The sequence below is a fragment of the Lampetra fluviatilis genome, chromosome 1 (genome assembly GCF_964198595.1).
Source record: "Lampetra fluviatilis chromosome 1, kcLamFluv1.1, whole genome shotgun sequence".
In the NCBI taxonomy this organism is placed as follows: Eukaryota; Metazoa; Chordata; class Hyperoartia; order Petromyzontiformes; family Petromyzontidae; genus Lampetra; species Lampetra fluviatilis.
Window position 1 is genome coordinate 37,697,821 of NC_136275.1, and position 27,254 is coordinate 37,725,074.

Sequence of the window (27,254 nt, forward strand, 5' to 3'; positions counted from 1 at the left end):
GCACCCACCACTACAATACAGCAGCCAACACTACCACATAGCACCCAACACTACCACACAGCAGCCAACACTACCACACAGCACCCAACACTACCACACAGCACCCAACACTACAATACAGCAGCCAACACTACCACACAGCAGCCAACACTACCACATAGCAGCCAACACTACAATACAGCAGCCAACACTACCACACAGCAGCCAACACTACCACACAGCACCCAACACTACAATACAGCAGCCAACACTACCACACAGCACCCAACACTACCACACAGCACCCAACACTACCACACAGCAGCCAACACTACCACACAGTACCCAACACTACCACACAGCAGCCAACACTACCACACAGCACCCAACACTACCACACAGCAGCCAACACTACCACATAGCAGCCAACACTACCACACAGCACCCAACACTACCACACAGCACCCAACACTACCACACAGCAGCCAACACTACCACACAGCACCCAACACTACCACACAGCACCCAACACTACCACACAGCAGCCAACACTACCACACAGCACCCAACACTACCACATAGCACCCAACACTACCACACAGCAGCCAACACTACCACACAGCACCCAACACTACCACACAGCAGCCAACACTACCACACAGCACCCAACACTACCACATAGCACCCGACACTACCACACAGCAGCAACACTACCACACAGCACCCAACACTACCACACAGCAGCCAACACTACCACACAGCAGCCAACACTACCACACAGCACCCAACACTACCACACAGCACCCAACACTACCACACAGCACCCAACACTACCACACAGTACCCAACACTACCACACAGTACCCAACACTACCACATAGCACCCAACACTACCACACAGCACCCAACACTACCACACAGCACCCAACACTACCACACAGCAGCCAACACTACCACACAGCACCCAACACTACCACATAGCACCCAACACTACCACACAGCAGCCAACACTACCACACAGCACCCAACACTACCACACAGCAGCCAACACTACCACACAGCAGCCAACACTACCACACAGCACCCAACACTACCACACAGCACCCAACACTACCACACAGCACCCAACACTACCACACAGTACCCAACACTACCACACAGTACCCAACACTACCACACAGCACCCAACACTACCACACAGCAGCCAACACTACCACACAGCACCCAACACTACCACATAGCAACCAACACTACCACACAGCAGCCAACACTACCACACAGCACCCAACACTACCACACAGCAGCCAACACTACCACACAGCACCCAACACTACCACACAGCAGCCAACACTACCACACAGCACCCAACACTACCACATAGCAACCAACACTACCACACAGTACCCAACACTACCACACAGTACCCAACACTACCACACAGCACCCAACACTACCACACAGCACCCAACACTACCACATAGCAGCCAACACTACCACACAGCACCCAACACTACCACATAGCAACCAACACTACCACACAGCACCCAACACTACCACACAGCACCCAACACTACCACATAGCAGCCAACACTACCACACAGCACCCAACACTACCACACAGCAGCCAACACTACCACACAGCACCCAACACTACCACATCGCACCCAACACTACCACACAGCAGCCAACACTACCACACAGCACCCAACACTACCACACAGCAGCCAACACTACCACACAGCAGCCAACACTACCACACAGCACCCAACACTACCACACAGCACCCAACACTACCACACAGCACCCAACACTACCACACAGTACCCAACACTACCACACAGTACCCAACACTACCACACAGCACCCAACACTACCACACAGCAGCCAACACTACCACACAGCACCCAACACTACCACATAGCAACCAACACTACCACACAGCAGCCAACACTACCACACAGCACCCAACACTACCACACAGCAGCCAACACTACCACACAGCACCCAACACTACCACACAGCAGCCAACACTACCACACAGCACCCAACACTACCACATAGCAACCAACACTACCACACAGTACCCAACACTACCACACAGTACCCAACACTACCACACAGCACCCAACACTACCACACAGCACCCAACACTACCACATAGCAGCCAACACTACCACACAGCACCCAACACTACCACATAGCAACCAACACTACCACACAGCACCCAACACTACCACACATCACCCAACACTACCACATAGCAGCCAACACTACCACACAGCAGCCAACACTACCACATAGCAACCAACACTACCACACAGCACGCAACACTACCACACAGCACCCAACACTACCACACAGCAGCCAACACTACCACACAGCACCCAACACTATCACATAGCACCCAACACTACCACACAGCACCCAACACTACCACACAGCACCCAACACTACCACACAGCAGCCAACACTACCACACAGCACCCAACACTACCACACAGCAGCCAACACTACCACACAGCACCCAACACTACCACATAGCACCCAACACTACTACACAGTACCCAACACTACCACACAGCACCCAACACTACCACATAGCACCCAACACTACCACACAGTACCCAACACTACCACACAGCACCCAACACTACCACACAGCAGCCAACACTACCACACAGCACCCAACACTACCACACAGCACCCAACACTACCACACAGCACCCAACACTACCACATAGCACCCAACACTACCACACAGTACCCAACACTACCACACAACACCCAACACTACCACATAGCAGCCAACACTACCACATAGCAGCCAACACTACCACACAGCACCCAACACTACCACACAGCAGCCAACACTACCACATAGCACCCAACACTACCACACACCACTACTTCACACAGTGGCGAGGTTGGTATGGGTCCGAGTCTATGTCCTACGGTACCTGGGCAGCCCCCCCCCCCCACCGCCCTCCCCCCCGCACTTCGTGGCGCAGTTGCACCGCCTGCACACACACTCGCTAGCGTAGTGAATCCATTTGCAAGCCACCGCACATCTGGAATGGCGCGTGGCTCCCGCTTGCTGTCAATCGGCGGGGTAGGGAGTGAGGTGAGGGGGGGAGGCTCGTAATGGTGAAACTGTTACGATCCATCCCTTCCCTACTCGCCGATGAGTGCTGCATGCAATAGACCTCGCGTAACGACGGCACCGGAGAAATGAGATCGATGGCGCGTTGTGTGCGTGTGTTACGTGCATTGTCCCGAGCTGCACACACGGGGAGAAAGAGGGGGGGGGGGCGCAGGGAATGGGGAAATTGAAATGAAATGTCTGGATGGTTCTCTGTCACCAATCGAGATTCATCTTTGGTCTCGTTCATCAAAAGTCGTAGTGATTCTTCAACATTGAAGCTGTTATCATCTCCTGTTTACAACCTTCGCCCGTGGTGTAAATTACACATTTATATGACGGGGGGGGGGGGCGTCAGGTGTTGGGAGGGATATCCACTGTTACACCATTGTTGAATGACTCACAAACTGGTGCTCGTTGTATCGACCCCCGCCCCCCCTGGAGGGATGATAGGCCGAGTCAATCCCCCAAGGCCAAATGTAACATTTGCATATCATTGAGGTGCTATTTGCATTCGTCGTTAATAATTGATTCTGGGGATCGAATTTAATTGGCGGATCGATACAATGTCTACTCGGCACGTGTTTGCCAACAGGAGTAACTCGCGCGTCCGCACAGGGTGGGCGAAGCCCGTGGAACATTCCGTGGACTCAGAGGTGGCCGGGTGGCAGTACAGAAAGTGGGTTGACGATTCACGTTGGCGCGTGCCACTTACGCGCTACCGCCTCTTAAGTAAAACAAAAAGAAAATAAACCGCATTAGCGGAGGAGGATAATCAGCGTGCGTCAGCGTTCAACGTCTCGGTCCACGAATGAGAAGGAGGTTTATTGGTCGCAAATTCACAAATTCATCGGCACGTGTCAATGATAATAGTGAATACTCATAATATACTTGTAATCGTGACATTCCGATCGGGTGGTGGAGGGGTAACTGACAAAAATGTTGGCATTAAGGAACAGGCGGGTAGGTATCTATTTCGTGCTCTGAACAAGGGGCAATTGCCCAAAACGCCGCCCCCAAATATAAACCAAAAATATGACTACTCTCACCACAGAATGCTGCTGTTGTTGTTGACGAATGTGTTGACTTGTTGTTGTTGTTTGTGCGTGTGCACCACCTGGCAAGGCAGCAGCAGTACTAAATCACGAGCTACATGTCGGTCATTACGTATGTTGCAGGTCGAAAGGCAGCGACGGTACAGTGGTTATCCCACTCCGCCGAAACCACAACGACCTCAGTTCAATTTCAATCCGTGGTGAACATCGTGGCTGGTGATATATGCCAACCGGTCTTGGGCTTGCCTGCTCACGCCATATCCCTCCCTCTTCCTACCTCCTCCACGAACCCTCAATAGCCAGGGTGGCGAAGTTATTCAAATACATTAAAGAAGCACCATGACATCACCATCAACATCATTTACGTAAAGATCACATCCGCCTCCAAATGGCGCAAGCTCTACTTCGCTCGCCGAACCAAGCTCTCATCTTAGCCGTCCGCGTTTAGAACGTCCCTGGCCCCAACATGCGGGCTAAAATCCCCCTATTTCGCATTGTCATATTTTTCTACAAATGTGGAATGCGGACGAAGTAGTCAAGGTTGATGTCACGGGCCATCACGACGGCACGCGCGCGCGCGCGCACGCACGCGCACAGCAGTGGCCGTTCGTTTAAGTGATCTCCAAGAGGCCTGCTAATGGCAACATTTCATAAATTATTGACATTTGTGCGAGAGCAAATAAATAAATAATCGCTGAAATGAAGGTCGCTCGTTATATTGCGGTGGGGGAGAGAAGGAGGATGGAGGAAGAGGAGGAGGAGGAGGCGAGATGCGAGGCGGAGGGGAGCAAAGCGACGGCGGGTGTCAAGGCCGAGGAATACAACGCGCGGACGAGCGAAAGACAGGCAAACACAAAGACCACCAGGCGGACACACAGGCAGACACATCAGTATACAGGCGGGGGGAAACAGACAGGCAGGCAGGGTTAACAGACAGATAGAGAGAGAGATCGTCTGACAGACATGCAGACAGTCAGTAGATTTGATAGGCAGATACTCTTAGTTTTTGTCGGTAAAGTCACGTAGTTAAAAATAAAAATGAATAATAAAATAGAAATAATAATAGAAATAAAATAATAAATCACGACGTTTTGGGGGCAACACAAGTCGTGATTTGTTATTTTATTTCTATTATTATTTCTATTTTTTTATTTTATTTTTTTACTTTTTACCTACGTGACTTTACTGAAAAAACCTAAGAATATTAATTCTTGCAGTCACGAAAACTTCTAATCTAGAATTGATAGGTAGACCCAGGCTGACGAACATACCTGTAGGGTTGGCAAGCGAACGTACAGGCAGACGTACGCACTGACAGACAGACAGGCAGACCGACAACGCAAATAGACCCGCAGATAGGCAAATCGGCAGACAGACAACTCAGCAGAAAGACGGGAAAACAGACGCGCGGACCGAACAGGCAGACAGATAGCCATGCGCATAGGTAGACGGACGTGTAAGCAGCCAAGCAGGTTCAACAGATTTCGATTTAAAGCTTTCGTGACTGCAGGGATTCATCTTCTTGGTTCTTTCGGTAAAGGCACGTAGAAGGGAAGTAATAAAATAATAATATTTTATAAAATAATAATATTGTATTACTTCCCTTCTACGTGACTTTACCGAAAGAACCAAGAAGAGGTTCAACAGACTCACAGAGAGCATCACAGGCGCGCCGCCGACACACAGGCAGACAGACGGCCAGGCAGACAGTCAGACAGGCAGGCATCTCAGGCGCCGTGGCAGAGCCGCGCTCAGAGTCTCCAGGGGTGGGATGGGGGTGGGCGGGGACCCAGGGGAGCCGCGGCCGATCTCGTAGCCGGCTACGTCTGCCGTCTCCTCGTCGTGGCGGCTGGGGAACGACTTCGCTTCCCGTAGCGCGCCACGGCTCCCGTGTGCGATGTCATCCTGCACGCGTGAAGCTGTCCGTCTGCACGCGTGAGCGAGTGCGCACCGCGCTAATGAACTCCCCCCCCGCACTCCCGTTCACCGGAGTTCGATTCCCGCTCGCGGGCAACGACGGTGCCGAATATTTGAACCGGTCCTGAGTAGCTGGTGCAGGTGTGTGTGCCCATATCAGCCGAGTCGATACGGAAGATCGCGTTGGCAATCAAAGTGTACCTAGCTTGGCACAAGCGCTGTGATGACCGTTATGCATTTGTATCCGAGGTGCATTACCTCTGGCTGTGTGCGCACCGCGAACCACTGCACCACAGCTCTACATTGATGTTTTATTTTGTGATAGTCAACAGAATTACCTGCTCAGCGCTCATGCTACTGTTGTCTCTGCCCCTCGCCCCCCACATCCTTTTGTCACCCTGCCCCCCACTTCGACCCCCCATCGTTCCTCGCCCCCCACATATTTTGCCACCCTTCCCCCCACCTCCATCCACCACACTCCCTCCCGCACACATCTGTTGCCATCCCACATTTCCTCCACCCCCACCCGACCCTCTCCCCCTCCCCTTACCATCCACACCACTCCCCAACCGCACCACCCCACCGCCCTCCCGCGACCCGTAAAGGGGACGCAGGAGCCCCCGCTGCCCCCCGAGCCCATGGCGCACGCGTACCCGTCGGGACAGTTCGCGGCGCCGTCCCAGAACGGCGTCCCCGCCGACTACGGAGCGGCGCCGCCGCCACCGCCGCACGCGGCGCTCCCCCACGGCGTCGTGCCGGACTACGGCACCGGGCAGCCGGGCGGAGGAGTCGCGCCTCCGCCCGACCACGATGTGGCCGCCGCCCTCTACACGACGGCGGCGGTGGCGCAGCAACCCCCGGCGTCGCATCACCACCACCACCATCACCAGCAGCAGCAGCAGCACCATCAGCAGCAGCAGACGGCGCAGAGCGGCGGCACGGTCACGGTGAGAGGAGGGGGAGAGGGGGAGAAGAGGTGGGAGGGGTGGGTAAGAGGTCACGGTGAGAGGAGGAGGGGGAGAGGGGGAGAAGAGGTGGGAGGGGTGGGTAAGAGGTCACGGTGAGAGGAGGAGGGGGAGAGGGGGAGAAGAGGTGGGAGGGGTGGGTAAGAGGTCACGGTGAGAGGAGGAGGGGGAGAGGGGGAGAAGAGGTGGGAGGGGTGGGTAAGAGGTCACGGTGAGAGGAAGAGGGGGAGAGGGGGAGAAGAGGTGGGAGGGGTGGGTAAGAGGTCACGGTGAGAGGAGGAGGGGGAGAGGGGGAGAAGAGGTGGGAGGGGTGGGTAAGAGGTCACGGTGTCCGCGAGAGATGAGTGCGGAGGTCACGCCGCGTAGCGTCCGCTCGCTGCTCCAAGGACCACGAGGGGCAAAAGCCACCGGTCATCAGCTGCCACCGACTCAGAAACATAAAGACAAAGACCACCCCCCCCCCCCGTGTAGCCTGAACAGGTTGTTGGGGCAAGTGCTGTTAGCGAGCACGGATGAAGGCAGGTACGACACACGAGGGGGTGGGTGGCTAGCACCACGCCCGACCGCCTTTGTCTCCCTCGTGGCGATGGTTTAACATCGCACCGGGTTCTCATTTGAGGCCACGTCGACCTAGGGGATACCCAGGACCGATTCAGATATTAGTCTATGGCTCTCTGTGCAAGTATATGGCTTTATGTGTGAGTCTCTGTATTCCATACGTCACCACGCCGTTTCATAGTGTAGGCATTATGTCACGTGTACCAGATTTTCAAATCATTTTTACTGTCAAAAAGTACATACAAGTCTATGCGTTAGCCAATAACGCTGTGACTTTAAAAATAAAAAAATATATAGGCACACGAATGACTCATGAATAACTCACGTTGCTCATCAGTTCGTTTAGTTCGTTGTGCTTGTGAGCCACTGCCGAGGCAGTTCCACCGAACAATTTTGTTGAGAAAGTTAAGAAGGACTCGAGCAGGGGCACGTCGTGTTTACACGGGGTGACGGTCGAGTCTAACCACGGAGTGGAAGCCAAAGGAGCGAACGCACCCGAAAAAAATCACCTCCATCGTGGAGACGGAGCGATGAAATCAACTCGCGTGCACTGTGGCTGCTGGGTGGATTGTTGCGTCGCGGAACCGCGAGAGATGTTGGGTGGTAGGCTGTCATCCAGCAGTGGATCAATCATGGCTGCTGCTGTTGCTGCTGCTGTTGTTGCTGCTGCTGACAGCCCCGTGTGTGTGTTGTCTGTCTTTCCTTGCGCTTGGTAAATTGGCAAATGTCGTGCCATCATCGCTACGCCACGATCCATGCGCACGCGTCCGTCGGCACGTGGCCGCCTCTCGCGCAGCCAATCAAAGCGACGCACTCCGCCCCGGGGTGGCCACGCAGACGCGCGCAATCGCGCCTCCGCATAGCACGGTTCGGCGACGTACGGTGCGAAAGAAGTTCAACGTGCATGCGTAACAGGCACGGCGTGGGGAGGTCCTCATCCAGCAGTGGATTGGCGAAAGGACCGCAACTGTGTCCCACACGGGACACGCTGTGCGTCGATGCATCGATCGGCATCGACGATGACACTCACCGCAACGCTTGCAGGTCTCAGGGCTCGTTGTCAGGAGGGTCCTGCCAAGTGTGTCACCGTAGCGAGGGGGTGCTATGCTGCGAGAGTGCGTGCGCGCGCGTGTGTGTGTGTGTGATCCAAAGTTGAGTGATTTGCAGGTGGCTTTTCAGCGTCGGAATGCTTTGGACATTCCCAGTGACATTTTATTATACTGGTAGGAACCTCCTGGTTACACCAGCCCATAGGGGATTATTGTGTCCGTCCGTCCGTCGTGCATCCAAAAATGAGAGGGGTGGGGCTGGGTGGAGAGGGGAGGGTGGGGAGGGGCTGGGTGGGGAAGGTGGGGCTGGGTGGGGGTGGGAGGGGTGGGGCTGGGTGGTGGGGGCTGGTCACCCCGTGGTGCCTTTATAAAACTCAACGTTCAACCTACTCACGCCGGCTTGCGCCCGCCCTCACAGTCGGGCATATTTGCGGAATACACCACGCCGCCGTTGACCCTGGCCATTGACCGAGCAACCCAACGTTCCTACCATATCCCTCCGCAGGAATGTGTTATTAGCTAGCTGTGTGAGGAAACCCGAGAGCCCGGAGGAAACCCAGACAGAACGAGGAGAGAACATACGTACATGCGTACACACAAACATACAAACAGGGGTAGAACATACAAACTCCACACGTAGAAAGGCGCCCCGAGTGGGGAGTCTAACCCGGGTCTCTTGTTGCTGTGAGGCACGAGTGTCAACCCCCTGCCCTGCCGAATCATCCCGGCAACCACTAGAGGCGCTATCATTCACCACTAAATCGTGACTGCAGGAATTCACATTCTTTGGGTCTTTCGGTAAAGTCACGTAGATAGGTTCAAAGAAAATAACAAAAAAATTGCGACGTTTCGATCGCAACACAAGCGGTCGTCATCAGGAAAAGGATGACGACCGCTTGTGTTGCGATCGAAACGTCGTAGTTTTTCTTTGTTATTTTCTTTGAACCTATCTACGTGACTTTACCGACAGACCCAAAGAATCACATTCACGACTAGTCAACACATTCTCGTGCTGCTGCTGCTGCCTCGGCAGTTGTGCACAAGCACACGTGAAAGGAAAACGTTGATAATCGGCGACGTTTCGGGTCATGGGCCCTTCTTCATCGCACATAAAGTTGTATTTAACCAATAGAATACGACGTTTCGATTGCAACACAAGCAATCATCATCAGGTATAATGAAATAGCGACATAATATCTAACCAGAAAACTATAGACAGACATTAGCAGACAGATATCACAAGATACATACATAGCGAGAGCAACACAGGTGACAGAGAGGGGTGATCGTCTCTGTGGGGTGGCCTTAAATAGACAGAGGGGGGGCGGAGGCAGAGAGAGGGGGAGGGGGGTTAGAAAAAATTAGCATATCAATGAGTGGTCCAAAAGAAACGTGGTGCTGCGAGTACGATGGCACAGCAAGCAAGCCTGAAAATCAGGAGAAAGACACACTAAAATTAAATAACCTAGTAAAATATCGAAATGTAATGTAATACAACACAGAGGGTCGGTCAACACACAATTAACGCATAGCCTGGTTGATTACGTATTTCAAAGATTGCTAAGTTAGAATTTAAGTGTGAACATTCTAAAGAGGACACAGGCAGAGAAAACAAGTCGCCAGAGAGAGAGAGAAAAAGGATAAGCTTAAAACTTCCCCGTAGAAGTGGTTCAATCTTAATTTTAGAACTTTCGTGACTGCAGGAATTATTATTTGGTTCTTTCGGTTAAGTCACGTCTAAAGATAAAATAATAAATTAAATTAAATAATAGAATACGACGTTTCGATTGCAACACAAGCAATCATCATCAGGTATAATCATCATCAGGTATAATGAAATAGCGACATAATATCTAACCAGAAAACTATAGACAGACAGCAGACAGATATCACAAGATACATACATAGCGAGAGCAACACAGGTGACAGAGAGGGGTGATCGTCTCTGTGGGGTGGCCTTAAATAGACAGAGGGGGGGTGGAGGCATTTTATCTTTAGACGTGACTTAACCGAAAGAACCAAATAATAATTCCTGCAGTCACGAAAGTTCTAAAATTAAGATTGTATTTAACCGCAATAAAATCGGCTCGCAAAGTGGGCATCTTTACAATGCAATGGAACGAATCAGTCCACCGCTCAAACGCTCGTCAAGCCAACGCGACTGCTGCCTGCGGAGACGTTATAAACGCGTTCACGCAACAACAACAACAAAAACGTCAGCGGACTTCTCGCTCACTTCATTAGCTCATAAAAAGGTGCCCCGCGTCAATGTTCATCGCAGCTCCGCGTTGGCGAGGCGGCGCGCCCCCTACACACGCGCACGAAGAGAGCCTCCCCACCGTGAACCACTCGCGTAAGGAATCTATGGCTGGAGCGAGTGGAGCGGTGGGTGGCGCAGTGGTTGACGCACTGCGCTGTGAACCCGGCTCAGTCCCACGGTATTCCCCGGATCATTAAGACGCCCCCACCCCCGCCCGCGATGGTGCGTCTTACTTTCCGGACAATACGGCGGCTGGCATCAGTGGCGAATTTATATCTGAACCGGTTCTGCCACGCTCCCCACCCCCCTCTCGCCGACCCTCCCCTACTTTACTAATCTGCATTGACCAAAGCGGTGAAGTATGGTCAAGCAAATCCCCATTCTATATTTGAAGCTTTCGTGACTGCAAGGATTCATACGCTTAGTTCTTTCGGTAAAGTCACGTAGGTAAAAAATGAAATTAAAATGTAATTTTTTTTTTACCTACGTGACTTTACCGAAATAACTAAGAGTACAAATCCCCATTGCCGACACGGCACCGAGAGGCTTTCGTTCAGCAGTGGATCGACGACAAAGGGCAGTGGGTTATTGTTTGGCCTCAAAAGGCATGCTGCTGCTGTGTGACGGGCATCACGCTCGACTCGCTATCCAGAGGTCCGCCGGTTCGATCCCTCGGCGCGGCAATTGATTAAACTGAGCACATTTCTTAAATCCACCCCCGCCTCTGTCCACCCAGCAATTGGAATGGAGCACATGGCACTCGATCTATCAGTTGCTTGCGTGCGGTGGGGTACATTCTGGATAGGTATACCCCCCACCCCCATCTCCTATTTAAAAGATATATGACTCGCGTGGAAGAGTAGACCAAATACCTTCTGGCGGCCTCTCCACCAGCAAATGCCGTGAGCAAGCAAGCAAGAAAGAAATTGCAGGGGCCGTGCCTTTGTCTGTTTTGTTTATTTTCTTTTTCCACGTTATATTTGTATACAGAGTCCAGATGCAAATGCATTCCCCCAAGCGCGTTACAATATACACGCGCATCGGAGGGGGCCCATATATCCACACTGCCCGCGCTGATGCCACAATCCATCTCGCTCCGTCCCACACGCCTCAGCTATTCTTATCGCTCCGTCTCAACGGTGGGAGTCGTCATCTGGCGCGCGTTCCCAACTCTGCCCGTTCCATCACCGTTCTTTGCCCATCGGCCCACCGCCACCGCCATCATCATCCATCCATCCTCATTGCCGCGGTGTGTCCCGTGCCAGCCCCCCCCCCAGCCCCCTTTGCGGTACTCTTATTAACGGGCGATGCGATTCAGCTAACGTGCGATTGTCCTCCGATCCCCGTGTGTTTTCTCTATAATTTAGAGATGACAAAGGTCATACATTAGTGCTGTTGTGAAATGTGTACAATTATTGCCGTCAAGACGGGTGGGTTTAGTTGTAGTGATGGGTGGTTTAGTGGTAGTTACAGGTGATTTAGTTGAAATGTTAGGTAGTTTAGTGGGAGTAACGGGTGGTTTAGTGGACATGTTAGGTGGTTTAATGATAGTGATGGGTAGTTTAATGATAGTGATGGGCGGTTTCGTGATAGTGGAGGGTGATTTCGTGATAGTGGAGGGTGTCCAAATGGGAATCCAATGTCATAACGGGAGCGGTGGGTGGTTGAGTGGCAGTGCTGGTTGGTCTTGTAGTACTTTACAGTGGTCTCGTCTCCATCCTTGAACACATAGTTTATCGACCTTTCTTTAGTGGCAGCTCAGGGAGGTTGACTGCTGCCTCGTAGACACAAACGTCCTCAACAGACTTGTTCAGAACAACGTGTCTTGTGGGTTCACCGCGGGGGCCGCTGGCCTCAGAGATGACCCTCTGAATTATTTGATCCCATTCACCAAGGGGCACGGCGCGGTTGGCATGGTCTCTCGCGCAGGGAACGGAACGGGTGGCCCCTGTCCGATGTACCCCACCCCCCTCTTTCTACAGCAACCCCTAGGCCCCGTGGGCCGCTGTGCAGTTGCACCGCCTGCACACCCGATAGCTTCGCCGCTGCCGTTGAACCTGCGGCGTTCGGCGATCACCCGCCGCTGGTGACCTTTTGCCGAATAAAGGTCAGATTTAACAGTGCCCAGGAAAGTTTAGCCGATATAATTAACGCGGATTAGATTATTATTATAATAATAATAATAAACGCCCTTCCATCTCGGTTCACGTTTGCATTTTGTTTCGAGTGCGCAGCGTTCGCTTAAGTTTATTTTTTCCATCTCCATCTGCCAGCGGAAACATTTTAATTGAATCACTTTTAGTAAAGAGAAAAAAAAGTGAGAGAGAGAGAGAGAGAGGGAGAAATTAGATGGGGGTCAGCGGTGTTGGTGGCTTCTCGGTTAATTTGCGGAATTAAATTTGAAGCGGCCAGGCTGAATCTAGGCCATCTTGAGATGAAACGCTCGCAGTCATCTGTCGCTTGAGACAAACACCCACCACGCACAGCAGCAACAGCAGCAGCGGCAGTAGCAGCGGCGGCAGCTTCTCTCGCCTGACGGTCTTCATCCAAAACCATCGCGATGGATTAAACGGAAGCACGGAGTTCGCCGCGCGTCACCGCCTCTGCCCGTAATTGGCGTGGCTCTTTTGTCCGTTCCTGGTCTTTCTCTCCACACACACACACAAAGTCACCGCCAATTTGCAGAGTGGCAGGTGAAGGCTGCTTTTGTGTTGTGGCTGAGTGGACGCGAGAGCCCAGGGTTGGCTAAGTCCGCGTGCCCAGACCAAATGTTTTATTTGCTGGCAACGCTTGAGTTGTACCAACATCCTTCAGTGGCCAAGATAAAAACAATTAAGCGAAAACATCGTTTAAATAAAAATAGCGATTTCATATGTTTGTGGCAAGGGGGCAGGAATTTCAAGGACAATTTCAGAGATGTTTTTTCCCCATCAGTTATTTTTTTGTGGGGGCTTTTCCGTGACGTACTCATCCTGCCAAGGGTTTTCGTGTTTTGCGGCAGTGACGTCACCCTGATGCCACGTGATCGCATCGCGTGTGTACACCAAGTATTTCATTGTGCAGTCAAACCAAACACGTTTCGGTGAAAAACAATGAGGAATTCGCAATCGTACGATCCATGAACATTCACCGCGCATAAACCCTCATCGTATGTACGAGATCCGTCCCCCTTTTCGTTGAACTTCTGTCGCACCATACGTAGCCAACCGTGTCTAATCGGAGGTGCGGGGAAGGACAACATTTTCCATCACGTTGGATTACACGCGGCGCAACCTGGGAGCTATGTGACACCACTTTCACCAAGGGTGGAATCGATCCGGTCTTCAGATCAAACTGAAACAGCAACAGCAAACGAACTATCGGATCGTCCGAAATTTCATATCTAGGCCCCAAATGGGTTTTGTTTTCATCGGATTCATCCAAACAAAAAATCTGAAACACATCCCAAAAGGAACACATTTGGTCTTGGCCACTCGGACCAACGCGACCAGACACTGGCATCATCCGTAACGCGGGAACGCAGTACATTTTTGCACCACCCGTGTTAAACAAAACTCGAGTGTGGTCCCACGATGGACTCGTGGTACGAGTCGTCCCCCCCTCCACTCCTGGCGTGAAGCGATGGGCTGGGGTTCCACAGGTTTTCTGCGGAATTTAGTCCGTGAACGGGAGACGGGGGCCACGTCCCAACGCAAGTCTGATCAAGTGTTGTTTTGGGTTACGTGGCATCAATGTAAATGTGTCGTAAATGATAGGGGGGGGGGGGAAGGGTGGGGGTGGCCCTGTTATTCTGACCCACAGTTAGATTTGACATTCAGTCATTTCATCGATTCAGGATCGCCGTTTGAATAAATAATTCTATCTCGTCAGCCTTCTGTTTTTTTATGATGTATCAATCAGCTCGCGCGCGGGTGCAATGCGTGGATTATTACAATCGCGGGATTGTGAGAGATAGCGACAACTTGGTAGAGACCTTCATGCAGCAGTTGATTGAACATGGCTGATGTTAATGATCAGGGCCGAATTTCCCACTGGATATTTTATGGAGCGCCACAAGGCTAGCTTTGAGTCCGGATTATCGGCGTAAGGCACTACCACTAAGAGTGCAAGTTATGCCTGTCGATAACAACCCTATTTTATTGTACGCCCCATCCCTATGCAGAGGTGAATGCACAGTAGACGCATGGACTCGCCATTGTTATCCATGCCATTGTTATCCATGCCTTTGTTATCCATGCCATTGTTATCCATGCCATTGTTATCCATGCCATTGTTATCCATGCGCTCTTCGTCAACGGAAACTCAATGACTCACACGACAATTTTCTCTTCATCCCCGAGGGGTTTGCCTGCTCCTGGGTACCCCTCGCTCACCCCAACTGTCCCCTTGCTCGACCCCACTAGCCCCGTTCAGTGCCCGGGGTTCATTTCCTCACCCCCACATCCTCAACCCTCCTCCCTCACCCCTCCTTATCGCCCCTCATGGGGGCCTTGCCTGACCCGCCGGGGGTTTCGCGAATCCTCTTTGCTCCGGGACCTCGTCCCCATTAAACGCGACCTCTCGCCGCCGTTCTCACTTCACAGCCGCCGCGGCCTCCTCCTCCTCCTCCTCATCCAGGCCGCCAGGGCCACTGATGATCACAAGCCACACGGCTCCCGTGTCCTGCGCTAGAGGCTCCGGCGCGTGTCTGAGAGAGGCGACCGCGCCAGTAACAACCATTACGGACCGTCGGCGTCGTGCCTGTTCATGGGCACCTCTAGGGGGGTTTAGTGGCGTGGTGGAACAATGCGGACGCTGCGCGGAGGATCACTGATGAGCGTGTGTGGGGGGGGGGGGAGCGGTAGTGTAGTGGTTACTGCACGACTCTACAAACCCGGAGACCGGACTTCCATTACCGCTAACGGGCAACAACCAGTGACGATTATTTGAACCTTTCCTGGGCCTCCCCTAGGTCTGCTCAGCCTACAAAATGAGTACCTAATGCGATGTGTTAACATCGCCAATGGGGAGACAAATGCGGCCGGGCGTGACGCTAGCCACCCACCCCGTCGTGTGCCGTGCCGACCTTCATAGGTGTCAACACGTGTTCGCTTAGAACGCTTGCCCCAACAGTCTGTGGGATAGGTGTGAGATGGGTGAGTGTGCGGTAGATGGTTGCGTGATGATCAGTGTACGCGAAGTGGTTGGTTATAGTGAGCGAGTGAGCGTGCGAACGTTGCGTGTGTGTGTGCGTTAGCCTCAGGCAGACCGCACAGAGTTTCGGCTCAACACGTGAGCAGCACACCCGTAGAGATCTCCGTGTGTCGAACCATAGACACCATCGCCTCATGTGCCGCAACCTCCCCAGTTTGCCGCTCACCCCCCTGCCCACCCATTGCCAATCGATGCTCTTCGTGACAATGATTATGGCGCTGATGTCCATTGGGGGGTGCGGGGCCCCAGAAAAATCCAACCGTGTGGACCCCGCCGACGCCTTAAACTGATCGCGCTGTATTACATCTGACACCGTGACGCCGAAGCGTCCCCCCCCAAAGCGCGGGGCCCGGGGCAGGCGCCCCGATTCGTCATCCCCTACGGGACAGCTCTGGATGATGTTCCCCACCCCGGCAAATGACATCAACTCGAGCCTCTGTTTTTTTTCCCCGACGCCACATTTCTCCACCTCGTGCGCCTCCCGCCTCCCTCCTCCCCCTCCGCCCCCCACACAATCCCCATCACCCCCACCCCTCCCCACCTCCACCCAACTCCACATCCACCTTCCTCGGACCCCTGCAGTTTCCCTGGCACATTCCCAACTCAATCCCCACGCTGCAGGCGCGAGTGACTCTCCCGCAAAACTGAACGAAGCGCAACCTCGTGCCGGTGGTGGCGGGGTGCATTGGGGGGGGGGAGGGGGGGGGCTATGATGAAGCCAGCCACTTCGGCTGGGCTGGCGAATCCACGAGTTCGGTGTCTGAGCACAAGCCGCGTGGGGGTGGCGACAAGGGGGCGGTGGTGCAAATATTTCCGTCGAATCTTCTTTTTTGCACTCTGCTTTTGAACTTTTTTTTTACTTGAGCGAATTTTTGGTCCCCCCCCACCCCCCTCCCCACTGTGTGCGCTTTCGTCATCATCTCACACAGCGACGCGATCCTCCGTGCGAGAGAACGGCCCGCGGAAGTGGATTTCACAGAGCTGCATTCTGACATCTCTGAATGTGACCTCTGGTCCACAAAGACAAGAAAAAAGATTCCCTATATAGCTTCAATAGACTGTTGGGGCAAGTGCTGTAAGCGATCTCTGCCACATGGTAGCAATGTCCGTCGTATGGATGCACGTGCTCTGAGCTTCTTTCGCACCGGAGGGAGACAACCACGCTAATTGGAGGTGCGGAGTGCATGACGGTCAAAGCGATATTTTAATCAATAAACATGGAACTCATATACATTGAGAGCAGGACGAACGTTAATGCGATGGGCGATTTGTCTGTGTGTGTGTGTGCGGTCATTGGTGACCGGGCTGAAAACATTAACTCGGGAAAACTCGAGGACACGCTTTGATGACTGGCCGCTGAAACCTGGACACACACCCACGAACCCCATCAGTGACAGCTCGAAGCCACCGTAGCCACAGCTGATGCCGACTTTCATCTGGTTCACCGATGGTCTACACTATGGGAACCTCATTTGCCAGGAAAAATATGATAAAAAACAATTATCATATTTTTACTGGCAAATGAGGTTCCCATAGTGTAGATGCTTGCCCCGAGCTCTCATACTCTGATGGTGCATTGTCTTTGAGTTGTGCGCCTTTTGGCGTCATCTGGTCCAACCCATGTGAGACTAGGCTCTAAGGAAAGCTGTCTCGGGTGTGGACCAATCAACTTCAAGGACAGTCCACATTATCAGAGTTATGTCTTTTGTTTGTATTATGACTGCAGGTATTGCGGTCTATGCAAACATGACTCCTTGTAAAAAGGTGTCAGTTTTGTTGCCCGATAGAAGGGTAAAAAAACAATTTTCACCGATGGTGTTCGACACGATGTCCGACGTTTCACTGCACGTGCCGACAGCTCCTTCGGGAACTGCACGCGGCACAACCACAAGAAAGAAAAAAAAACACTGCGTAGAGTAGCCCAGCACATCGCAACCACAACATTCTCACGGCGAAGTTGATGTTTAATTATACGATGTAACACAATTTTTGTTCCTGGGTAGTGAGTGTTATTTTTTAATTGCTTACGCCTAAAAGTATAGAAAATGTCTATTAGTCCCCACAAACTTTACCAGGACTTTACGTGAAGGAATGACACTAATGCACACGTTTTCTCATTGAAAATAGGTACATTTCAAAATGTCACTGTCCTGTTTACAGTGAAAATTATCATTATTTTATCATAGTTGCAGTCGTTCTTAACCTGGGGTGCACGCACCGCCTGGAGGTGCGAGACGTGGCCAGATTTGTTTGAGAAGGTAAATCATTGAAATCGCGAATTCAGCACGGGGCACGTAAGTGCATCTTCCTTTGTTTCATCAAACCCCACGTTTGTATTCACATTGTAGATGTTGTGACCAAAGGGGTCCCAGACTGCAGTGAAGGTTAAGCACCACTGCGATAGAGGATGAGTGCGCATTGTTGGGGGTGTGAGCAACGTTGAGCAACCCTGTGGCCTGACCTCGTCATACTAAATTTCGATTTAAAGCTTTCGTGACTGCAGGGATTCATCTTCTTGGTTCTTTCGGTAAAGTCACGTAGAAGGGAAGTAATAAAATAATAAAAATAAAACATAATAAAATAATTCTCACGACGTTTCGGCCACAACGCAAGCAGCCGTCCTCAGGCGAAGACCAGGCCTGAGGACGGCTGCTTGCGTTGTGGCCGAAACGTCGTGAGAATTATTTTATTATGTTTTATTTTATTATTCTATTACTTCCCTTCTACGTGACTTTACGGAAATAACCAAGAAGACTCGTCATACTATATCAGGAAAAAGTTTTGCTGGCTAGCTGGAGGGTTGCTGGGAAGGAGTGAGGGACGGAGGGTTCCGTAAAGAGTTGCTGGCTGCTACTTTGAATTAAAAGCGGGGCATCCTAAAAATACTGAGCGGGCGGATAGAATAAGGGCAGGACAGCACGTTAATCAAACTTGAAATACATGTCGAGGCTAATCGAAATGAGTCACGCTGAGATCTGCTCGCGTCTCCGGCTCTCACCGCCTGTGAGTACGAGCCGAGCCGCGAAGCGCATCGCTTAATTGTTCTCGAAGCATTCAAAGTGGACCTGAGCTTTCGGCAGCGGGGGGGGGGGGTGGTGGCTTGGCCCCCCTCCCACCCCTTCCCCCTTTGCTACGGGGCTGCCGTGAGAGCTCGGAGCTGGTAGGGCTGATGGCTCGGGCTGTGTGAGCCTGACCGTGCGCCTGATGCCGACAGCTCCACGATGACAGCATCTGATCACAGCATGGGCTCAGTGCAGTCTCTCTCGCTCTCTCTCCCGATGCCTGCAGACACGTGGGTGCGCGCGTGTGTGTGTCTGTGTGTGTGTCTGTGTGTGTTGTTGTTGTTGTGGGGAGCGGTAGTGTAGCGATTAGCGCGCTGCGCTATGAACCCGGCGATCCGGGTTCGATTCCCGCTCACGGCCGACATCAGTGACGATTATCTGAACCGGTCCCGGGCCTCCCCTAGGTCGACTCAGCCTCAAATGAGTACCTGGTGCGGTGTGTAAACATCGTGACTAGGGAGACAAAGGCGGTCGGGCGTGGTGCTGGCCACCCACCTCCTCGTGTGCCGTTCCGGCCTTCATAGGTGCTCGCTAACAGCACTTGCCCCAACAGTCTGTGAAGGCTATATGGGGGGTCTTTTTGTTGTTGTTGAGTGCGGTGGGGGGGGGTAGCGGTTAGGGCGCTGCGCTACGAACCCGGCGACTCGAGTTCTACTCCACCTAACGTCCACCGCCGGTGACGAGTATCTGAACCGGTCCTGAGTGTGTGTGTGTGCGAGTGTGTGTGTTTGTGCGAGTGTGTGTGTTTGTGCGAGTGTGTATGTGTTTGTGCAATGTGTGTGTGCGAGTGTCTGTGCGTGTGTGCGAGTGTGTGTGCGTGTGTGCGAGTGTGTGTGCGTGTGTGCGAGTGTGTGTGTGTGTGCGAGTGTGTGCGAGTGTGTGTGTGTGTGCGAGTGTGTGCGTGTGTGCGAGTGTGTGTGTGTGTGTGCAATGTGTGTGTGTGCGCGCTGGCGGCTCGGCTGTGAGCGGATGACACTCGCGACGCAGGTCTTGGGTTGTTCGCCGTTAAACGTCACTCCGTGTCATCGCACCCCGTTTATGTGTCTCTCTCTCTCCCGGGCACCCTAATTATCCCCGCCGCGTTGTACGTGTTGCATAACGGCGCGTGTGCGTATGCGCGTTCTTGTTTCGTGGCCGTGCGTGGGTTTTTGTGTTGGTGTTGTTGTTGTGGCGGTGGTGGTGGTGCAGGGTCGTTCATCAGCAGCCATGCGTGCGAAAGAAATACTGACAGTTGAACAGATAGTATTAGTGTTGGCAAGTAATCGGCGTTGGTAAATGTTATTGGTAAGTGGCTTACCTCTACAATGTGTGCAGTCAGTCTATAAAACAACGCTATAAAACGTATATTGTATACAACCTCATCCGACAACTTAAATGACTTCACTCGATTCAAGGGTAAAGCTTGTATATCCACGCAATTGCTTTCCATGTGTTCGTCGTCATCATCATCACCATCATCATCACCAACATCATCATCACCATAATAATCACCATCATCAACATCATCACCATCATCATCACCAACATCATCATCACCATAATAATCACCATCATCAACATCATCACCATCATCAAAAATCACCACCATCATCACCATCAGCACCATAATCATGTTCACCGAATATATTTTGGTTTTCTATTCTAAATTATACCGATCAAATGTGCATGTTTAGGGGTACACGTACATAACGAATGGCTTTGACTCCAAACTATTGCGGCTCGGACTTAAACGAGCATGCGACGCTGCGTGCAAACATCCTCGCTGGGGAGACAAAGACGGCCGTGGCCGAGGCGCCTGACCAACGCCACCTGCTCGCGAACAGGACCCGTCCCACGTGCAGATCCATCATCGTGGATTTATTCACGCGTTTTATTTTCAACTCGATTACAGTCCGCAACGCGGTCACATTTTACGCGTTTGTTTCCGCTTGTTTTCAGCAGGGTTCTGACAAATTTTCGTCACATTAGTGGGGTGGTGGGGTGGGGGGCGGTGGTGCAATGTTTGCTACTCTGTTTGTGACCCCCAGCTACATGCTTGTTGAACTTCTTTCGCACCGTACGTAGCCAACCGGGCGAATCGGCGGTCGAGCACGATTGTTGAAATGCAGGTTGTCTTTGTTTACGTTGGGATGTTTTCACCGATACCAGACACATTGCACGTTTTCGCTGTGGGAGGAAATCGAACAAATGTGGAGGAAACCTCCGCAGAAGAGGGGAGGGGGGAGATAATGTACAAACTCCAAAGTTGCCCGAGTCCGGAGTCGAACCCAGCCGCGTGTTGCCGTGAGACATACGTGTCATCAATGCATCACCCTGCCGTCCACGTAACGCCCCTCCACCCCTCCTCCTCATCCAACAGCACACAAGGTGCTGTCAAAAGCTATCTGGGGGATCTTTGTCGTTGTGTGTGTTTGTAGCGGTGGGTACGATTCGACACCCGGCGAGGTGGGTACAATTCTCGCAGGTGGTGATGTTTGTGTCATGACAATAGTGGAGTGGGTCGGTGGTCTTGATGAAGATTACGGTGATGGTGTAGAATCAGCCGTGGAAGCCGGGCGAGGTGCTGGCCACCCGCCCTCTCGTGTGCCCTGCCCGGCTTTCGTAGGTGCTCGCTAACAACACTTGCCCCAACAGTCTGTTCAGGCTATACGGGGGAGCTTTGTCTTGAGTGAGTGTGAGTGAGAGAGGGAGAGTGCCCATATGTCATCATCGTCTCCCAGTACCATTCAATCGTCTCTAGTCAGTCATACTTATTTTTAAGTTGACATTTCCTTCGGTTTCTTATTCCAACACCTCCACCCCCCTTAAAAACCCTCGTCCCCCTCCACTTTAACCCCAAACCCAAGCCTCGCTGTGGCATCTGTAACCTTCATCGATGCCCCTTCTGCTCTCACCCCACCCCCTCTCCCTTCCTCTCCCCCTCCTCTCCTCCTGCCCTCTCCTCCCCTCCCCCCCTCCTCTCCCCCCACCCCCTCTCCCTTCCTCTCCCCCTCCCCCCCCTCCTCTCCCCCCACCCCCCTCTCCCTTCCTCTCCCCCACCTCTCCCCCCACCCCCTCTCCCCCCACCCCTCTCCCTTCCTCCCCCCTCCCCCCCTCCTCTCCTCCTCCCCTCCCCACTTCCTCACTTCCTCACTCCTCTTCCCTCGCCCGTTCTCATCCCTTCCCTTCCACGCTCCTTTCCTCTCGGCTTCCCTTCTTCCTCCCCTCTCCCCTCCCCTGATCCCATCCTCTCCCTGCCTCCTCTCCCTCCCTGCTCCTCCCTACCACTCCTCGTCTCTCCTCTCCCACCACCTCTCCCCTCCTTCTCCCTCCCCTTCCCTCTCTTCTCCCTGCTGCTCCCTCCTCCTCTCCTCCCCTACTCCCCACCACCTCTCCCTCCTCCCTCTCTCGCTCTCTCCCCTACACCCCCCCCACCACCCAACCCCCATTCAAACAGACGGAAGAGACGGAATGCTCCCCCCTGCACCACCCAGCCGCCCTGGGGGAGGGAGGAGAGATGAAGCCTCAGCCCAAGCGTCTACACATCTCCAACATTCCTTTCCGCTTCCGAGACCCCGACCTCCGGCAGATGTTTGGGGTCAGTATCCACGACTCGGCGAAGATTTCATTGCCGTCGTTCTGTCGCGAAAGGTTTCGGCGAGCGTCGGTCAGGGTGTCGATGGTGTGGCAGAGGTAGCGGAAAGAATCTAAACTAAATGTTGTTTTACTAATAGGGTTTTTCCCCTTTTTTCTGGCAACAAAACTGATAGCTTTTGCAAGGAATCATGTTTACATTAACCACAATACTAGCAGTCAAATGCAAGTATTTTTTTGCATTTGACTGCAAGTATTGTGGTTAATCTAAACATGATTCCTTGCAAAAGGTGTCAGTTTTGTTGCCAGAAAAAAGGGGAAAACCCCTATTAGTATATTTTGGTACTGGCAAAGGAGGTCCCATGATAAATGTTGTTTTGTTATTTCATCAAGTAAGGGTCCATTGAGCTATAGAGCTACGTTGCAGATGCGACCTGGCTATCACAAATGGTAGCTCAGCGAAGTGGTTTGTTATCACGTGGACATTCACAGCATCGAAAAAAAACTGTGAACGCGTGACGTCGATTCTAAATGCGGAGGGGAAAAAACCGGAGGACCCGGGAGAAAAATCCACGCGACCACGGGGATAGAAACACGAAAACGCCAATTATAGAGCGGACGTCAAGGTCGTGGTCGAACTCGCGTCCTCCTTGCGTGCCAGCCTAGGTAGTTAACATCTCAGTTCAGTTCAGTTTTCATGTTTTAGGTATAACCCTGTGAGCCATTCGGCTCTTGAATCGGGTGCAACCGCAACAAACAAAAACGTGAACAAGAAAACATCTTAAAGTGACTACACGCAAACAGAAAAATCCAGGAAAAAACAGCAGCAAAATCCCAGTGGCATGCAAGTCAAACAATAACAACCACAAGACAATTTAGATTAAAGTTATCAGTCTAACTCTGTACAACAACAAACAAATATGGATAATCCAAAACGTTTTCGAAATCACCAAAATAAAGAGATAAAAACACCGTAGTGAGAGCCGGAGGACAGGGAGGGAACGGACAGAGCGAAGAGCGATCACGGCATGTGAGCAGGAGAACAAGCAGAGTTTCGCGGCAGGGATGGGGGTCACGGTTAGGGTTGGGGTCAAAGGGTCAAGGTCTATGGGCGTGAATAGGGCGGTGGTTGTTGCCTCGTTGAGCAGTGCGCTTGCGTCTCGAGAGGTCAGGGAGCGGTGGCGCGGCGATTAGCGCACAGCGCTGTAGACACGAGCCACCTGAGTTCGATACGCCACCCTGCGCTGTCATCAGCTATGATATCGGAACCCGTTCTAGGCCGCCACACCACCCCCTTCACCAATCCGCACTGACCAGCGTGGTGAAGTATGGTCAAATATCAAGTTCAAGTTAATTTATTAGGTATAGCCCTGTGAGCCATTCGGCTCTTAAAACGGGTGCAACCGCAACAAACAAAAAACAAAAACACGAACAAGAAAACATCTTAAATATCACCCCCGCCCCTCCCCCATGACTGACACAGCTTTTGCCGGTAGCATTCATCATGCAGAATTGACGAGGAGGGGGTGGGGGGGGACTGGGCGGACTGTATTCACAAGTCTGTCCTGGCCCCGCATTGCAATGCATGGTCCTTTTACACAGCTGTTCAATTCTCACGTCCAATGTCGCAGCGTAATCCACTCCTGACTTTGGTTCCCTGCCCTTTCTGGTGCCCGCGCTCGAGGGGAGACCCCCCCCCTCTCCAGACCCCCCCCCCCCCCACCACCGCCACCCCAGGTACACGCACGCTCCTTTGCGCAGACGCGGCAGCTGATTCATTTTGCGGAGTTCACTTTTTTTCTTTCACTACGCAAACGCGCGGACACCCACAGAGAGGGAGAGAGAAAGAGGCGAACAGCCAACAAGTCGTCTGGAGATCGCGATCTCGCCGCAGCCACAACCACCCCTCCCCAGCCCTGTCGCTTCATCGTTCGCTGGTTTCGCAGAGAGTGCGGAACAGCAAACGTGATCAAACGCGGCTCCGGCCCGAGCTGGGGCAGCGGGGAGCGCGCGGCCGCCGATAAGAAGAGTTGTCGCAGCGCTATGCAAAGGCAATCGGAGTTGTCGCAGCGCTATGCAAAGGCATTCCGTTTAGAACAATGCCTAACGAAACGAAGAGATGACTGTTGTCGCCAGGCTACTGCAAGGGGTGTCGCGAGCGAGCTAGCGAGAGAGGATGTGCCAGGGATCGCCCCTTCCCTCCCTCTCTAAGTCATCGTCATCATCATTTACTTGATTATCCAAGAGAGCGCCACGCTGAGTTGTAGCGCTCTTTGCCAAGAGGCCCCTGACACATTGGTTGCGTTTATTTATTCATTTGACGATGCTATCAGCCAACGAACGGTGATGTGTGTTTATTTTTAACTTGTGGGAGCAAACCGGAATAGCCCGAGAAAACCCGCGCCCCGCGCGAGCGGGAAACACTCAATCTACCCCCGTACAGATGGACACAGATGGCAATTAGTCCACTTGCTGTACCGTTTTCACCCGGCGAGCCAGGGGTACGGCTCCTCCTCGAAATATCCGTGCAGTGATCCAACACCAACCCTCGCCGCTTGCCTCCACAGCCCTGGGTCGCATGTGCCATAGCCACCACTGCCCGACTAGGTCACCGTGGCGATACGATTGCACGGGCGTTGGGAGGCTGTTTCTGTGCGGCTCACCGACATATCGTGTGGGTTGTGCCAAGCGTTGTTGCTCGGCACGAAGTCCAACGTTTCGCTCCGCGTGCCGAGAGCGTCTGCAAGAAGCGAATTCGGTTCCACCCATGAAAGATTCAAGCCTTTGCTCTACGCTTATGCGCTGTCGATCAACCGGGGGAGATTCAATGCGCACGTTAATTCATGCGCTAGCACGAGGCTGTCACGATTAACATCCATTTCACAAAGGATACCTGGGGTGAAAGGGAAACCTGGGGGTGCAAGGGAGACCTGGGATGCAAGCAAGCCGAAAATGCACTTTCTGTAGAAAATCGGTGCAAGAAAATACCCGAGACGATCGTTAAAATCGCCGGCAACGAGGGTGTCAAACTTCCGCAACTCGGCGAGAGACGATTGATAGACGTGAAAGTGCGCACAGAAAAAATCAAACGCAAAAGGTGCGCGCTTCGAAGTACTGCAACCGCGAGACGGCACGAGGAACGGGGAGCGCTCGCCAGCGGGAGAGACGCGGACGTTGCCTGCCGATGGTGGCCGATGGTCGAGACTGGCGATGGAGCGGCAGCCGGAGGAGGGAACGAGTCAAGGGAGGGGGCACGATCACGTGAAACGGATCCTAGCCGGAGATGAATATCTCCTTTCATGGGGTCTTCTTTCAGCGCGCGTTGTCAAGCGCCGCTTGTTAAATGAACTGGGAGTTCCGATTCGACCCCGGATCTCGCGACCCGCTACCGGGAGCACAATTGGACGAAGACAAAAGACCCCCATCAAATTGGCGAAATGGACAAAGCAGCAGCGTGAGCCACGGTGGATGAGTTTTCGAAACGTTTTTAAGAACGAGGATGACGATGAGGACTCCGTGTTTGTGAGTGTGTGTGAGTGTATGTGAGAGTGTGAGTGCGTGTGAGTGTGTGTGAGAGTGTGTGAGTGCGTGTGAGTGTGTTTGTGCGTGTGTGTGTTTGTATTAGTGGCCAACACGAGTGGGGATTATCTGAACCGGTCCTGGGCCTCCCTTAGGTCGACTCAAACTCAAATGAGTACCTACTGCGATGTGTAAACATCGCCACTAGGGAGATAAAGGCGGCCGGGCATTGTGCTGGCCACCCACCCCTTCGTGTGCCGTGCCGGCCTTCATAGGTTCCTCCTAACAACACTTTCCCCACCAGTCTGTTCAGGCTATACGGGGGATCTTTGTCTTGTGTGTATGAGTGAGTGTATTTGTGAGTGTGTGAGTCAGTGAATGTGCGTGAGAGTGTGCGAGTGAGTGTGCGTGTTCGTGAATGTGTGAGTGAGTGTCAGTGTGCGTGTCAATTTGTGGAGCGGCAGTGTAGCGGTTAGCGCGCCGCATTCCCGCTCGCGGCCAACACCAGTGACGAACATCTGAACCCGGTCCCGGGCCTCCCCTAGGTAGATTCAGCCAAATATATCTAACTGGTGCGACGCGTAAGCATCGCCACTGGGGAGACAAAGGCGATCGGGCGTGGTTCTAGCCACACCACCCCCTCGCGTGCGGTGCCTGCCTTCAATGGTGCTCGCTAACAGCCCTTACCCCAACAGTCTCTCAGGGCTACACGGGGGAGGGGAGTGGGTAGGGGAGTAGGGGACCGCGGTGGCCATCACAGAGGCCACCGATGGGGAGGTGGGTGGATAGGGGGAGGGGTGGTGCAGATGTTCACCAGCGGGGGGGGGTCATCTCGTTATTAAGGCCGTCGCGGTCGGGGTCAGGGGCAGATGATTAAAGGTCACGCGACCGGGAGTGTGATATTGTGTTGCGCACCACCACTCCGCGCTTATTGCGCCGTCGCCGCAGAGGGTGCGGACGGAGGTGGCTGGGGTGGTTGCGAGTG

The 27,254-nt window shown here is 52.9% G+C and overlaps 1 protein-coding gene across 8 annotated transcripts in view; it reads left to right on the top strand.

The window, feature by feature from the left end:
- Positions 1–27,254, top strand: part of LOC144935311 (RNA binding protein fox-1 homolog 1-like) — a 183,531-nt gene that overhangs the window by 102,449 nt on the left and 53,828 nt on the right. For all 8 annotated transcript variants that reach the window (XM_078861879.1, XM_078861895.1, XM_078861871.1 and 5 more), the window contains exons 2-3: positions 6,696–7,037; positions 22,614–22,754. In XM_078861879.1, the coding sequence (XP_078718005.1) occupies positions 6,696–7,037; positions 22,614–22,754 (483 nt within the window). The remainder of the gene's footprint in view (positions 1–6,695; positions 7,038–22,613; positions 22,755–27,254) is intronic.